This window comes from Triturus cristatus, chromosome 1_1, assembly GCF_964204655.1.
Source record: "Triturus cristatus chromosome 1_1, aTriCri1.1, whole genome shotgun sequence".
In the NCBI taxonomy this organism is placed as follows: Eukaryota; Metazoa; Chordata; class Amphibia; order Caudata; family Salamandridae; genus Triturus; species Triturus cristatus.
The window spans coordinates 622,029,995-622,047,745 of record NC_140579.1 but is presented as its reverse complement, the minus strand read 5'-3'; the positions used below and the strand labels follow the sequence as shown (position 1 = coordinate 622,047,745).

Below are 17,751 nucleotides of genomic sequence, written 5' to 3'. Positions count from 1 at the left end.
ATTATAGACCTATTAGTCTTATAGACTCAGCACAAAAACTAATAGGTCGGTTGGTACAAAATAAACTCCAAACTTGGGTTGAGGATAATAACATCTTGTCACCATATCAAGCCGGGTTTAGACCTTGCACCAGCTCTATTGACCAAGTTTTTTACTTTCTAGCTCTTTACTGGAGGAACGTGAAGTTGTCCAAAGGGACCCTCTATGCAGTCTTTATAGTCTTGCGATCAGCCTTCGACCTGGTGCCTCGCTCTAAACTTTGGAGGGTTCTCGCCCAAGCAGGTATGGCCCCGGAATTACTAACCTTACTCGTCCGCCTACATCAGAACAATTATGCACAAATTAGATGGGGAAGCCAGGGGGAGGTGACGGACCCATTTCCTGTTGAACGTGGTGTTCGGCAGGGATGCGTCCTGGCACCTACTTTGTTTTCTTTATACATAAATGGGATAGTCGACTACCTTGGCTGTTCCCCTACTGACGCCCCTATTCTGGCAGGATCCAGAGTGCCTGTTCTCATGTTCGCGGACGACACGTTGTTGGTTTCACGAACCCCAAGCGGATTACAGAAAGCGTTAAACATATTCGCTAATTTTTGTCATGATCGGGGCCTCGAGATAAATACCTCTAAAACTAAATTCATGTGTCTAAACCAACGACAAAATTTTAGAGGAGTAATAAAATATAATGGTATTCCATTGGAGCAGGTTGAGGCTTTTACATATTTAGGAATATCGCTTCAGCACAATATGAAATGGTCAAATCACATTGACATGACTGTCTTAAAGTTCCACCAGCTCGCAGGTGCAATTATTTCCAAGCACAGATCTTCATTGACTAAGCCAATTAGGCCTGCCTTGGAAATCTATAATATGAAAGTTATTAGTGCATCGCTGTATGGTTCGGAGTTATGGGGGTTTGCAAATTTAAGTAGCTTACGGCTGGCTGAAAATAAATTCCTACGCAGCCTAACAGGTGTTCCTCAAAGTACCCCAATGATCCCACTAAAATACGATCTAGGGAGGAAAAAAATTGAGGATCTGGCGCAATTACGTCCACTTCTGTATTGGCGGCGGATCATGACAACGCCGGAACTTGAACATTATGCTAGTGCCCTGAAGGACATTATTAGGGCTGATTGTTTTCATTCCATTACTTGGCTTAAAGAAATTAAGAACTTGCTTATAAAACTGGAGCTAGGGTATTTATGGAATGATATAAACGGTTCAAGTATTCCATCAAAGTCAATCCTCAAGAAATTGTATTGGGATATGACCCTGACATCTGCCTCTCGTGCTGGCCAAGGCTCTAACTTGACTGGCCGTTTCTTTGATACTAAATTTTTACCATCCTGTGAGGCATATTGGGATATTATAGAGAGGCCCATGGACAGGAAACTGTATTTCCAGTTCAGAATTGGGTCTCTCCCTGTAAAAGCTTTTACCCACAAATGGTCAATCTCCAAGGATGATAAATGTCACCACTGTTTAGACGTGATTGAGGATGCTGGTCATTTGTTGTTTGTGTGTCCGCTATACACTGCCCCCCGCCACAGATGGATAAAGCCAGTATGCCTAAATTTGGGAACACGTAGCTATAAGGAAGCTCTAAGAATTTTAGAATCTGATTGCACCCCCTGTTTGGCAATGGCTGTTGCTAAATTTCTGGGGTGGGCTTGGATATTACGCCTTCGTGCCTTGAAATCCACTGAAGCTGATCAATGAATGTTTTGCCACCAAGTAATGTCTATTAATTTTATTCAATGTTTGATCTTCCAAGATCTTTTATCCGTTGATGATGTTTTATCTGATGTTATCCGCCAGCATAATGATTTAATGTATTTTTAAGATATTTTAGCTTAGTATTTATGGAATCGCTAGGATGTACTTGCTTTTATGACATGCTGTCGAATAAAGCTTTGAACTTGTACTTGTAAAAAAAATATCCAAATAGGTAACTGTTTGCAAAGTGTTTAAATGGTGTCCCTTGGGCTATGCCTCTGGTAGCCAGGCACTCTGGTGCATTGCCCCCTTGTGGCTTAACTCTAAAGCAGCAGAGCCCTGCTATGACAGAGCCCCTCCAGAGAAAGAATGAAAAGTGGGGGGAAAGTTGACATTTATATTTAGCAACAAGAACATTATTTTGGTATGAGATAAAAGGCAACCAACGTTGAGTGGAATATTTCCTGAAAGAAATCAAGACAGGAAAAAAAGTGAAATTGCAGAGTCAGGAAACTGACTGAGATGTAAAAATAACCGAGGGATGAACTGTCAATGTTCTGCTTGCTGGGACTGTGGAGCTCCTTGGACGACTTTCTGTAAATGAGCAATAGCTATGTAGTGCCCTCTATGGCAAGCTGCAAGACTATGGAAAAATTTGTACTCACTTTCTATGATAAATAGAGAAGCCGCAGGGCTGCCAAATGTGTTTGAACTGCTTCTTTAAAATTCCATTTTTAACATCTAGTAAAGTAGGCATTACAGAAAATATTTTATGATATCCATTATTGTTCAATAAAAGAGATTTTCTCTCTCCACTTTCAAAGTGTTCCATGATTGTGCAAGCTAGCAGAGATTTTCAATGTTTACAAATGTAATGAAGATTTCTATGACAAGAAACAAAACACAATACATTTTGTGAAACAGTTTGTTTATAGTCAAGCTGCCCTCATTGTCTTTATTAAACTTATATTGTACAGAACATTTCTAGGAAGAAATTATCGACTGGAGGAAAAAAATTATCTTCTTTTCCGGAAACCTAATGAGACAAAACCAGGAAAAACATATTAGAGACTCGAAGGGAAAAATACATAAGTTCAGACATCACTTGAGAAGAAAGGGGAGAGATTGTGTACAGTAAGCGGTGGCAGGTAGAGTTCAGAGGTATTTATTATGTAGATAAGGAAGAAGTTGATAATTCCCATGCATGGTCGAGGAAAGTGGCCGCTTGAGGGAGTTACAACAGGAGATTGGTGCTCATTGGAAGCGTAGGAGTAAAGGGGGTACAAATGGGGGTGACAGATGTGAGCTAATCTGGTGTAAGATGCATGGCCAAGGTAGGTGGTGGCTCAGAGTGGATTAATATGGAGCTAGGACTGACCTGGGTGAGATGAGTGTGGTGGGAGTTCAGGGGAAGAACATACCTTTCTTTTTTCCTTTACGTGTGGTCTTCTTTTTCACAGATGGCACAAAGTCCTGGAAAGAAAGAACGAGATTAGAAACCAGAAGGAAGGTAACTTACATTGGTTAACAACTCTTTTCGAGATACAGGGCACTTGGACACAAAGCACTCAAAATCTGACCAATCCCCTGGGTCCTCTTCCAGGTGTACCACAGTTTCGAAGTAGTGGATAATCCGGGAAGACTGGTGACATGTTAAAGTTACTATGCAGTCCCAGCATGTGTTGGCTGTCCTAGTGGGTCTGAAAGTTTTGCTACAGTTTCATTTTGGGACTTCATCTGAGATGCCAGTCGTTGTTGTTGTAAAGCTTTATTGCGACAGAAATGTCATGAAAGTGAACAAAATACATTTTAAAAATAGGTAAGAATGCAACCACTTAATGTCATAGGGAACATGCAAATAGACAATACAACACAATAGTCTAATTAGTCCTGGCCATATTAAAACAGTTATTGTATTCAAATGTTTAAAACGTGAGTTTATCAGATAAAAACAAACAGTTAATATAGCAAATGGGGATATACAGTAGCAGCAGGTTAAAAAACCCACAAGCTTTTTATTTAAATACCAAACCATCCAAAGGTTGTTAAAGTTTGGTATTATGCTCTGGCATTATAGGTTACCCTACAGTGATATTAAAATTATACAATAAAGTGCTTGTGCATGTGAGAAGATTATTGACTGTGTCAAGAGGACTGGAGGGTATTGCACATATGTGTTGTGGCCTCAATCAAGTTGTTGCTGTGCTACTCTCGAGAGAACCTTCCATCTAATAAGCCACGCCTGGCCTAAAAACTTTGCTACACAACAGGCAAAGAGGTCTGGAATTGGACCCAAGGATACGTAGGGCTGTGTGATAATCCTGTGTACCTAATTGCTGGCAAATCGATCTTATCCATTTCGCCTGTGGATTTTTGTATGCCGGACAGGCAAACAATAGGTGTGCAACACTTTCTATCTGACCGTTGCAACATGGACAATCTCCTAGGGTCTCATTACCGGAGTGCCACTTAGCAGTAACCTCACAAACAGGAAGAGTTCCTTACCTAAATTGTGTATACAACTTTCGGTCCCTCGGGACCTGGACTATATCAAGGAAGGGCTCGAGGTATCTAGTTTGTTTATGCATGAGAAACTCTTTCGTTAATCTTCCCACATTAGAATTACTACTCTCCCGATAATCCACCCATTCCCAATAAAGTCTTTTGAGGCTGTCTCTTCCTAGGGGTTCCTGGCTCTCCCAATAAGTTTGGAGGCCGATGGATGTTAGCATTTTTTTGATATTTATGATCCATCCTATCTTTCCGCCAATATCCAAGTGGACTATTTCGGTAAAGGCTTCGGCGTAAGGGAGGAGCTCTGGGGTCTGTCTGATGCGGGCCAAAAATAGCAGGGGGCGTAATCTTGCTATATCTTCAATGGACCGCCTACCCATATCCAACATTAGAGGGGTAAGAAGGACATTTTTGGGTAACATCACCAGGTCTCTAAAAAATTTGTGCTCAGCTCTACAGAGGTCATTGAGTCTGTCGAATCCCCAGATTTCTGCTCCGTAGAGAGCAGCACTAACTGCCTTAGCATCATAAATTTGAAGGGCAGGAGCTACCGGCCTGGTGTGTGTGAGGCGATGTTCCTTTCCTAAAACTCTAGTCACCCGTTTATGTCCCAGGAGCATCTTTGCTAGGTGAGACTTCCACGACATTTTGTCTGAAAGTCTAACACCTAAATAGTCGAAGGTGTCAACCCTTTCCAAAGGTACTCCACCCAGCTGTGGGGTGCCCCTGTCTGATTTGTGACAGTTAAAGGCCATACATTTTGTTTTTGTACTATTTATGACCAACCCCGGATTATCACAAAAAAATTGGAATCAGTCAAGCAGACGCTGTAGCCCCGCTGGAGTCTTAGACATCAGCAGGGTATCGTCTGCAAACAGCAAGGTTGGTACCTTGATTCCCCCCGGAGTAGGTGAGTCTGAGGGAATCTCCTGAAGAAAGCTGACCACTCCGTTCACATATAGGGAAAATAGGGTCGGAGCTAGGAAGCAGCCCTGTCGAACTCCTCTGTTGTCAGGGATGCGTTCTGTGAGTTGTCCTTGCGGCCCCCATCTGACCTGTGCGTAATTGTCCTCATGTAGTCGTATCAACAGTTTGAGGATGAGGTGGGGAATGCCCAGCTCTGCGAGTGTTATCCACAGCTTAGATCTAGGGACCAGGTCAAAGGCAGTCTTCAGGTCGATGAACGCGAGGTAAAGACTGCTCTTGCCTATCACCACTATCTTCCAGTAAATAAGGAGGAGTCTGAACACCTGAGATGCCAGTCATTAGCTAGGGGTAAACATTAATGTGTTATCTTCTGAACTGGGCTGCTACCACTACCATGCACGTGGAAAACACCCTCGGCACTGGTTCTAGGCTCAATAGTAAGATCTTGAATTGAAAATAAAAACTCTTTTTGCACCGTCAAGGCCATTCTTGTGATTTGAAGAGATGTGAAAATAAATATATCCTGCAGATCTAAGGCACATGTGTGATCTCGCTGTTAAAGATGTAGAAAGAGAGACTTCAGTGCCAACAATCAGAATTTTTCTTTCTTCATCCACTTGTTGGTTTCTCGTGGTTCCAAGATGGATCTGAACTCTTTTGTTGGTCTCCTTTGTCTTATGACAAAGCACCTTGATGCGCCTTCATTTTTTAAAAGGTTTTAATACTCTATCCCTCACATGTTCAATGTAAATATTAAATTATATCTTGGAATGCTACCCTGAGCGATTGCCAGAGGTTAGACTTACTGCATGCATTCTTGACATCAACTTTTGTGTGTCTGTAGAACGGGAGATTCAGGATTTGCTGATGCAAGTCTGGATTGAATCGAGTCCAACCATGATTTTCTCATAGGTATGGAATGACAGCATCCATAGGCTGCCAAGCCTACTGTGTCAGCCAGTGCACTAATAATCACATTCGACACCAGCATGCCTACACTCAGGACTTACAGAAAATACTGCATTTTTTCCTTTTGATACTTCATCTGCAAATTTCCTCACCATCTCCCATAAAGAACAATAAAAATGCCCCACCAATGGCATGAAACGAATTACTTTTGGGGCTGTAATGGAGTAGTGCCATATCTCTCACACTGTCTGATTTTGGCTGAAGGAGAGCTACGATACCTCTTTTTCGCTGTTTAGACAATTACTAAATCTGCAGGGGGATCCAGCTTCAAGAAAGTCAGATCCTGCTCTGGTGCCTTGTATTTGTTTCTCATTCTTGACACTGTTGACATATTTGCTGCTAGAGCTGAGGAATATCTATAATGGATTCATCAGTCATGGAACAAAAGGGGCAAATACTTTGAAGAATCTCTGTGCTTCAGAATTTGAAATGTTACTGCATACATATGTCTGTCCTTGTGGAAAGTCAACATATTGAGTTTGACAGGAACCTTAGTAGGACTTCTGAAAATGTCAATCTAAAACTGTTGCGTTCTATCTGGTCTAAAGAGTAGGCAGACATGTTCCTCAGGATTAGTCTGAAATAGCACCCTTCTCCCTATGTGGTGATGGTGAATATCTGTCCAACGTGTTGCTTGCAACCATCGCACCCTCCTCTTCTGTAAGAGCCTGCTCAGGTGGCCTCTGTGCAGCGCACTTGATGAAACGAAAAATATGAAATCAAGGTTGATACTCGAATAGCCATGATGAGGCAGGAATCAAATTAACCCCGGGTTTATATCTGGTTTTACAGACATTGGTAGTTTACCTATGCCTAGGCCATTGGTTTTCAAGCAGATTTCGGATAACTGCTGTTTTATCTACACCACGTTTCAGCCAAAGGCCCCTTTATGCTCCCAGACTGAACTTGAATATTGTTGGAATTGTGCAGCCGACAACAGGTTTCAAACACAGTCTAATAATAAGCTAGGTATCATCAGCATGAACGTAGAAAAGCATACCTTTTGAGTGGGGGAGCTTGCCAGAGGCCTAACATATACAGTGAAGAGGTTAGAACACTTGCTTCGGGAACCCCACAATTAATAGTTAAAGGCGAGGTCGTAGCAGGTGAAACGCGAAATTGCTGTGAACAGCTATTAAAAAGGAATAAAACCAGTCCTGGCCCGAAGAGGTAATTTAAGATGACCTGATTCGACCATCATGGCAATTATCTTCTCCCATCAGCACCTCCCAATTACAGTTCTTTCCTCATTCTCTGTACATGAGAAAACACTAATCCAGCCATTCTACTTACATTTTCTACACATATAGATTAAGGCTTGCTAGAACTTTCAATTTGCTATATCCAACCGCAACTATAATTCAAGACACCTTGTTTGGTGATTCCCAAATGATAAATATTCACTGAAATCTCCCTTCTCACACATATGCTCATTTACTGTATTTATGTGGAGTTCTGTACTTCGGTACATTTGTTTACTCATTTATCCTGCACTGTCAGATTGTTGTTTTACCTACTTGTCTCCCTCTCTGTTAGCTTTGTTCTTCTGTGAAGCACTCTGATACCCGCTTGGGTCATGTTCACGCTACATAAAATTTATAAATAAATAATTGCTTTTTCTCCTAGCCAATATTATTTTGCAGTGCTCTCCTCAAAACTGGCCCAAGCTTTTTTTTTCTTCAGAAAGAAGTCTGATGTCTTGAACAGTTCCAGTACTTTGGCTTACCACCATGTGGGTCATCTCCCTAAAACAGTGAGGTTCATAACCACGTGCATAATTTCTAGATCTTTTTACTAACTGGGGGCCCTTGGACAATAACCCTTATTTTTTGGTTTTACTATTGGTCTTTGACTATGTTATGTTATGTTATGTTATATTGATTTATTATGCGCACAGCTACTCCAGCAAAGGAGCTTCCCGGCGCAGAAACAAGGAGAAACATAACACAGCCGGAGAAGAGAAACCTAAAATAGAGAGCTAAAACAAAAAGGTCTTGATGGCTCTCCGGAAAGACAACAGATCGTCTAACTGACGGACTTCAACTGAGAGGGTGTTCCAAATCAGTGCAGCTTTCACGCTGAAGGAGCGACCCCCCATCCGACTAAGTCTAAATCTAGGGACCACAGCAAGGGCCTGGTCCTGAGAACGGAGGCTACGGGTGGGGACATAGAAAGAAATGAAGTTGGACAGAATTTCAGGGCCTATACCTCTTAATATTTTAAAAGCCAAGCAAAGGACCTTGAAAAGAATACGCTTCCTGACAGGGAGCCAGTGCAAGGAACGAAGGACATTCGCCACCGGGCAGAATCTAGGTAGGCCAACAATGGCTCGAGCCGCAGCATTTTGGACCCGCTGCAAGCGGGTTAATTCAGCCTGATTAGCCCCAGCCAGAAGAGAACTAGCGTAGTCCAGGCGAGAGATGATAGTAGCCTGGACTACGAGCTGTCTGGTTGGGGCATCAAAATATTTAAGAACAGGTCTAAGTCCTCTTAACAGACCGAAACAGCAGGCTGCCGTTTTTTTGGTATGTCCTATAAAGGTAAGGCCAGCGTCCAACCAGACCCCCAGATTTTTCACCTCCGACACTGGGGTCGGAGTAGGGCCCAACTCAGCAGGCCACCACTGATCGCCCCAGAGCTCCACTCCCTTCCCGACAACCATTACCTCCATTTTTGTGGCATTAAGCTGAAGACAGTTATCTGTCAACCAGCTAGCCACCGCCTTCAGTCCGGACTGAAACCTGGGGGCATCTTGTTGAACATCTCCGCTAAGAGTAACCGCCAGCTGAGTGTCATCGGCATACGAGACCAAAGTGAGGCCCCACTGCCTTGCAACATCAGCCAGCGGTCTCACGTAAAGATTGAACAACGTGGGACTTAGCGAAGACCCTTGCGGAACCCCCATGGCCAGAGGCTGGAAACTGGACGAAAAGGGAGGAATAGCCACACAGAAGGAACGGTTATCCAGGAAGGAGCGGAACCACTGCAGCGCCAGGCCACTGACACCGATCTCCTCAAGCCGATGCAGGAGGATGCCGTGAGATACAGTATCGAAGGCGGCGCTGAGATCTAACAATATCAGCGCCGCCGTCTGACCCGCATCCAACCTTGCACGCAGATATTCCACCATTGCGAGGAGAGCGGTCTCCGTGCTGTGCCCAGCACGGAACCCATTCTGTGTAGGATCAAGAGCATTGGTCCGGACTAGATGTTCTGACAGGGCCAGATTGACATGGGCCTCTGTCAACTTTGCCGGCCAAGGTAGCAGCGAGATGGGGCGAAAGCTTTCAGGCTTAGATGGATCTAAGGAAGGTTTTTTAATGATCGGAGACACTACCGCCTGCTTCCATTTAGTAGGAACCACCCCAGATTCCAGGGAGAGGTTGACAAGGGAACGCACAATGGGGCGTCCCATGAAGGTCTGGTCACGAAAGAGAGCAGGCCTTACTGGATCAGATGGAGATCCAGATTTAACTTGCAAAGCAAGTTTATCAAACCCGTCCGAGGTGAGAGGGGGAAATGAAGGCAGGGTAATCTGACGTGGTGTCTCATTAACACTTCCCAGCGGAACCCCAATGCTAGGGAAAGCCCGATAGATTGCTTGGACCTTTCCCAAAAAGTACGAAGCAAGAGATTCACAATGGGAGACTGAGCTCTCGGCTAAAGAAGTAGTCCGCTTGGCCATAAGATCTTTAACCGCCTTGAAGATGGCCTTCGACGGGTTGGTGCTGTTCCGGAATTCATCGGCATAGAAGGCCGCACGAGCACGACATATGGCCCGATGATAGAGCTTAACTGACGCAGAATATGCGGCTTTTAAATCGGCCCCATATGTCTTACGCCAGGCCCTCTCTGCCCATCTACTGGCTCCCTTCAAGGCGCGCAATGCCCCGTCATACCAGGGACTCGACTCGCGAGGATTGATCTTAGTCGATACAATAGGTATCAGAGCGTCCAGAGCCCTGGTAAGCCAGGAGCAGAAGAGGTCGTATCCTTCATCAACATTGTTCAATGGGCCCAAGGGCTCCGCCAACAAAAGATGATGAAAGTCTTCCAGCCTAAGTTTGTTCCATGATCTCCTGAGTACCCGTCTAGCTGAAGGAGAGGGAGTAGTCACTGATACAGGACACTGGATAGACACCAGGAAATGGTCAGACCATTCTACTGGGGTAATCGCAGTGACTTTGGCCTCAATCAAGTTGGTAAAGAAAGGATCCAAAGTATGTCCCCCAATGTGCGTAGGCTGGGAAACCAGCTGAATCAATTGAAAAGCCTCTAAGTCCAGAGAGATGGCACGAGCTGTCAGACTGGACAGTGTGTCGAAATGCAGATTTAAATCGCCCAGTATGGAAAAGTTAGCGCAGTCGGTAATCAAAGTACCGACGGTATCTGAGAAAGCATTTCTAAACAACACGTCACTGCCCGGCGGGCGATATACCACCATCCCAGAGAGTGTAAACTCTGGGTTGACAGAGACTTTAAAAGAGGCGCTTTCACAGCCAGTGATCTTAAGGCTGTTCCACACACAGGGAAGACAGGACCTGACTATCAGCGCTATTCCACCCCCTCTAGATGCTCTATTCAAGGTGTACATCGAATAGTCAGAGGGGCATGCCAGATTGAAAATGGCAGTGTCAGCTTCCTGAAGCCAAGTTTCAGTGATAGCCAGGATATCCGGAGCTTCATCCTCAATGAGATCATACAGATTCTGCTGATGTTTCAGGATCGACCTCACATTTAGGTTCATAATCCGCAGAAAAGGAAAAGAGACCCTGCCATGATGGACAACAGAGGGAGATCTCCGAAGGAGAGGCATCGGGGGGTCAAGTATCAGACCATTGCAAGGACAATAATACGGACCACAGAGAGGATGGACAGGCGGCAGAACGCAGCAGCGGCTCACCTGGTTGATGGACATCAAGCTCTCCCTAGAGTAAATCAGCATGGCAACGGCCCACTAGCTATGACTGTCACGAACCAGAGCCAGAGCCCGCCACAACCCGCGCGTCCCTAGCGCGGACGAGCGCAGACGGGCAGGACTCTGGCACGACTCCGGCTAAGCGACGGCGTCCCACTGCGCGGAACCGCTGCGCGGGAGGAAGCAGCTTTAAATAGGCTTCCTGCGATGCAAACCCGAGCGCTGTATCGCTCAAAATGGCGCCCGCCACAGAGATCGACTGCCCAATCCAAAATGGCGTCCACCCCGGGAATCCCCGTGACCCGGACCCACCAAAGCGGCGGTGAACAACAAGATTATATGCGGTGAGAGGGGGGGGGGAAGTTGGCAGCCCACTAGCACCCAAGCACAATTTAAAAACAGGGAAAACGAAAAAAGTAACAAAACGAGTACACACAGGGTCGTTTTAAAAAGATAACGCTGGCAGCAATGCGAGCGTCAAGATGCTGAGTAGAGTGCCTTGTCTAATGATTCCAAGGAGAAATCCGCCTTAAATAGGCTTCCTGCGATGCAAACCCGAGCGCTGTATCGCTCAAAATGGCGCCCGCCACAGAGATCGACTGCCCAATCCAAAATGGCGTCCACCCCGGGAATCCCCGTGACCCGGACCCACCAAAGCGGCGGTGAACAACAAGATTATATGCGGTGAGAGGGGGGGGGGAAGTTGGCAGCCCACTAGCACCCAAGCACAATTTAAAAACAGGGAAACGAAAAAAGTAACAAAACGAGTACACACAGGGTCGTTTTAAAAAGATAACGCTGGCAGCAATGCGAGCGTCAAGATGCTGAGTAGAGTGCCATGATATGTGACTAAATGGTCACATATCATTTCTTTACAAAGCCTGGCAACAAATATAAGCTTCAATACAATACTGTTTCTCCAAGTAGACGAGCAACACAGACAAAAGAGGAAAATAAAGGGAAGTGTGCCATTACTAAATATTAATAACCACAAGTACAGCCTACACCATCTCACAGCCTACCAGACTATGGAAGGATAGGTTTTTTATTCCCTCTGCCACAGTGATGAGTGACTTAACTGATCAAATATGTTGCATACTAGCGAATAAAGTGACCAACTCCACCCCCACAAATTCAACGTGAAGTACCGAGCATGATGAAATTTCTACACCACTCTTACCTCGCTTGGGTCTCCAGGTCCACCAGTCAGTGCACTGATGTCCCTGAAGTGTGTCAGTGATTGCAGTTGAGACGTCATGGACATGGCTCGCCTCTTCTGAATTTTCTCTTTCCGGGTCATGTTTAGCCGAACCATCATGGACTCTTCGTAGCGTGTTCTATGCTGGTTATCGGACAAGAATTAAAGCATAAAATCAAGGAACGCATAATGGAAGCAAAGGGCCAAAGAGAAACGGCCCGTTAAGTATCACCAAAATGTCCGGAGCAGGAAGGATATAGAGGAGCAGTGCCAAGGCAAAGGTAATAGAAGAAAGAATTAAAGAGTAGAAAGGTAAACATCAAAGGAAAGGTGCAATTTTGAAAATGAAGGGTCAAAAAGAAGGTAGAGCAATTGTAAAAGTACAGATTCAACATAAAAAGGAAACAAAGCTCAAAACACAGCAAATAGTGGTCAGAAGAAAAGGGGAAATAGGGTTAGAGGGGAAAGTTCAATTACAGGAAGATTAAAGCAGGGAGGGTCAAAGAACAAATAGTTGGAGTGGCGAGGATTAAAGGATGGGCAATAGTTAAAGAGAAGTGGCAATTGTTAAATAGCAGACCTGGTCAAAAGGTTTGGGGAAAGGGTAAAAAGCCAAAGATTACAGAGCAAAATAAGGAAAATGAAAGAAAGAAGCTCCAGCAAAAGAATGTGATCATGAAGAGAATGGAACAAGAAGAGTGCGAGAAAGGAGCGAGAGCGAAAAATAATGACTGATACAAAGGAATGGAAAGGAGGAAGGGAAGAGTTAGATTCAAAGAAGAAGACTGGTATGCAGGAGAAAGAAGGCACATAATTGAGGAGAGAATAACCTGTGGACATGGGAGACCGAAGACTGGGGGCGAGGGACAAAGCAGGAAATGCATGCATAATATGGAGGCTTTGCCTCAGCCTGTGAGTTCCCTCTGGAATCCACCCAACACAACAGGTACTATGCTGTCCTCGCCTCAACAACTCCCTGCTCCCTCATTCACTGTAGCTCCTGCAGCTGACTGAATCATCTATTGAGTGATTTAATCCATCAATCACCTCTACAGCTTCTCCCTCCAACTCATTTACTCAGTCCCCTATACTGCTCTTTCATTCTCCAGTCACAGCACTATTCTGTCACTCTATTCCTTGCTCCCAACCTTTACCAGTAAAGCTTCCTCATCCACTACATCCTCAGTCACCTGTGTACTCCTACACTCCGCATTTATCTTTGCTCTTGACCGTGTTCCTTCACTCACCAAAGGCCCTGCTCTACTCCCCTCAACTCACCTGTGAAGGTCCTCCTTGCCCTGCTGCATCATGTGATAGCTCCACCCCTCACGGATCTCCTCAGGAGCCTCGGAGTACTGTTCCTGGAGCTCACAGATCACGGAGCTGCTCAGCGCCCGCTTCTTGGCACGATCCAATACCTTTTTTTCACGTTCTGCCTCTGTGTCATCTGGTGGATCACCCAAGAGATGGTTAGAGTTATTACACCGGTCACCGAATCATTCCACTAAAGGAAACCCACACTCCTGTGCCTACTGTTTTCCACACCACTGTTCTAGGGAAACCCACAATTCTCAGCAAGACACATTAATCCACCGACATATTTCACTGGGTTAAGAACCTATAACATTGGAAAGCACACATGGATCCTAGCTCAACTGGTAACAGGCTTGAAACTTGCAGGCAGCATGATACACACAGACCCCGGAAGCGAGTGCTTCAATCCACAGCACAGTCAAACTAGTTTAATAAGTCTGGCTACTGGCTGGCTTAAAAAATATAAGTAGTACCTGTGGGTGCAGCTAAATGTACTAACAGTTAATTGGTGGGGTTAGTTGGAAACATACCATAATGTACTGGGGCTAAACGTGGGTGGATATATTTTCGGAAATTCCCCGATGACTTTTTGCCAGCTTCGTTAGTGCTACCTTCATCTTCCTCATCAGATTCACTGAGCTACAAAAAAAACAAAAAGGATCACAAATATAAAGTGATTCACTGCTGCCACTCCCCAACTCCCATGACTTTGGCCTAGCCCCCTAAAGGCTCAGACACCTACACTTCCAGTCTTCAGCTCCTTCATCCACAATCCAGGGCTCACGTCCCTTACCTATTCGAGGGCTTTGTCCCTTCTATTTTAAGGATCCAGCCCTTCCTTTCCACTAGTGTTGTGGAACATCTTCCTAGTATCGACCCATCTTATCCCTCAGGGTACTGGACTTTTTCTCTGCACGGCTTAGCCCCGTCCTGCACTCTACACCCCAGGACTTTGCCCTTTCTCTCAATACATCCTACCTTGCTCGTCATGTTGTCTGGATTTGGCTTGAATCACATTTTTTCTCTCCTATTTTCTATTTAACTTTTGTTTGTAAATTGCCCCATGCCAAGCTGTCACATTAATGGCGGCGACGCCCCTTTTTTAATTTTATTTTTTTAGACGAGGCACGACTAAGGAAAGGGGCACGACCGCCATTAAACTGAAAGTGTGGCTTGGGGTGCTTTTGCAAACAACCATTAGCAACGCAATAGTTCTCGCATTTTTGAGTTTCGTAAATGTGAGATCTATTGCATTGCAAATGCTTGTTCTACAAAGGCTGCAGACTGAGAACATACTGGCATCTCAGAAACAAACTGGCTTTGCAGGCTGCTCGATGCCATCTGCCTTTAGAGTTTTGGGTATGCAACACATGCTATGCCTCCTTTAGAATAGCAGACCTTGGTTGTAAGTTGCATAAGATAAATAAGAACAAACTGCAGCATTTTCATTATTATAAACAATGAAAACATAGGTGGTTCAGAGATGTGTTACAGGTGGGAAACACTTAGAGGGCCTCTTTCCGTTGGTTGTATGTGCTTGGCTTGGGGGTCATTTTGCAAGCATACCAGTTTGAGCATTGGGCATTCTCCTTTTGCAGTTCGGCCTCGCTCGCTTATTACATTAGGGTAGAACATTTTTCGCCTCACCACTTTCAAAATCCACCAGCCGCCACTGGCCAAATTAGAAAGCTCCTGGAGGATATCGGGATGGGGCTAATTTGGGATGATGGGAAATAACGGCCATAAACGTAGGTAGAGATGAGCTAGTTCGGAGTCTTCTTCCTTCTCTCAAAAAGTTTTGTACTTAATTGTCAAAATCATGGCTGTCAGCCATAAGCTCTTTCCTTGAGCATTTTTCTCTCACAATTTACTGTAATCTTTGAATAACGCTGATGTAATAAACTCTAAAACTATTCAAAAAGTTCCTAACGAGCGGAAAAAAAGTTCACCAGCAAAGATGAAAAACACAAGAGCCACTAAGGTCCAGCATTCTCTTTGGATGAAGAGAGAACATTAAAAATAAACAGAATGAAGTATGAGCATTAGGCAATGAACTGTGCAAGCCGCAGGGCTGAAAGAGTCAATGAGACATATCTTCTGGAAATAGTCTTTATCTCACCAGGTGGAATCAGTTCTTTAAATTAATCACAATGACATTTACAGATTATTGCACATTTCGCTCCTCGGTCTCCGTTGATTCTCATGGTTTGTGGACAACTAGCCCTTGTAATATTGTAGTACATTCTAAAGCACTCTAATACTCCTGGGTGCGCACACACTATAGGAAAATGTAAATATATAAAAACGTGCATGTTGGACTGGAGGAAACTTTACGGCAAACACATGCAAAACAATTTATGTTAATGTTATAGGTGACGGCAACTACTCTACTTGTTCCCTGACCACAATCTGTGGTTAACTTCAGTCACTCCCCAAAAATTATTCTATACCCAAAACCATGAGCGCTAATCCATAAAGTTAAACAGGAAGATGGAGCTTCTTTGTAACAAACAATTCTCCTGGAAAACGATGCACTAACAACCAATCATGCAACTGCAGAGATTTGTCCAAGCCTCCACTGGGCAGCCAACCTAATATTCAGCGGATCAGTTGTCCCTGCACAAACCTAGCGGCTCGTGCTCTGCCGATATGCTTGCATGAAAGCTTGGACCCGGGTGAAAACTTCATAATGGAACAGGTATGAAGACTACAAAGTGCCCATAGGAAACTTGCAGTTTACCATATTACATGGCATCCTCAACCTACTGTGCGTATCTCCACGAGCCGCAGGATACCCATGTGATTTGCGAGGGACCGGCCTGATGTCTTCTCCAATATGACATGAGCAAGATCCAGGAGGTACATGACGAGGAGTTGGTCCTTTACCTCCAAGAAGCTGAGGCCCTAAAGATGAAGTAAGAACAGAAAGGGAATTAAAGCGAGATGTGGAGTGGAACCAGGGAGTGCAAAAGCAACTAAGTGAAGTATTCAGTCTCCGTATTTGTACAAACATTCACCAAATATTTCAGTGTTAGACATATCATTCCCTTCTGAGGACAGAAGAGAGTGGCTTGTCTATGTTATTCGGGCCTGTACATTGTCACTTACATATGCACTGCTCCATCAATGGTACTCAGCTATGGAATGAGCCCTATCCGAGCAGGAGAGGGAATAAGGTCTCCATGTTAATTTAGTACCAGAACGTCACTTCCCACATGCACTACTCATCCAAGTCCAGCTTAGCTTGGGGTGAAATAGAGTTTTAGTATCCATGTACATTCCATGCTAAAGCTAACTTCAATCTACTGCTTCATATATCCACACCTCCTGGTCTGACTTCACCTACCTTCTCGGTTGGGAACACCCCCGCTCTAATTCGCTGTACCAAGCCCTGCACATGGGCAGTCATGCCAGTCACCTGCACAATAAAAAAACAGGACGTGAGATTGTCTAGTGAGGGCATGGGTGAAGCTTTTTGAAACATGAGATAGGAAACGCTAATTCACCTGGTTCTGTAAGGAGTTGAGAAGCTGCACGATAGCTGGAGCATCATGCATGTCCTACAGAACGAGAGGAGGAGGAGTTTAGGAAAGAGACAGTGTAGGAGAGTAGGGTCTGCTATCCTATGGTCACCCCAAATTTTTGCTTTTTGCTTCACTGGTTTTTGACATATTGAGGCTGTGGGCCTGCCAATCAGACCCCCAGCCTGCTGTTCTCTCTACTAAATTAAAACTATGCACCCTAGGTGCATAACCAATTGGAAGTGGATCACCCTGTCAGCCCCTGTACCAGTGTACACTAGGTACCCAGGGCATTGGTGTACCCAAGGCCTGCCAGGGGCTGCAGCATGTATTATGCCACCCCAGGCTTGGCCTAACAATCTGACACAACTGGCTGATCACTCAGCTGGGGTAAGTTGGTGTAATCACCTCTTACTTAGGTGTAGTATACCTATACCTAACCTTAAATGGGACACCTGGTAACCTATAAGTCACTCCTATGGCAGGCCTTAACAATCCTGAAGGCAGAGTGCTTGGTTCCATGTGAGATGGTGCTCTGGCATGAGCTGAGCCTGTCTGCAGTGGTCGGAACAACTTCCTTCTACTGTTTCCAGATATCGTCATACCATATACTCTTAAGTGCATTATGAACCTCGCGGTTAAATGCTATCTTTGGTTTGGCTTTATCAA

General features: G+C 44.7%; 1 protein-coding gene across 1 annotated transcript; it reads right to left on the bottom strand.

Moving 5' to 3' along the window:
• Positions 1–2,737: 2,737 nt before the first annotated feature.
• Positions 2,738–17,118, bottom strand: LOC146870721 (neuroguidin-A-like). Its single transcript, XM_085643955.1, has 9 exons — positions 17,068–17,118; positions 16,908–16,979; positions 16,328–16,465; positions 14,540–14,566; positions 14,092–14,200; positions 13,526–13,694; positions 12,230–12,386; positions 3,143–3,194; positions 2,738–2,757 (listed from the first exon to the last, which is right to left on the bottom strand). The coding sequence occupies exons 1-9, from the start codon at positions 17,116–17,118 to the stop codon at positions 2,738–2,740; spliced, it is 795 nt and encodes a 264-aa protein (XP_085500081.1).
• Between the last annotated feature and the right edge of the window lie 633 nt (positions 17,119–17,751).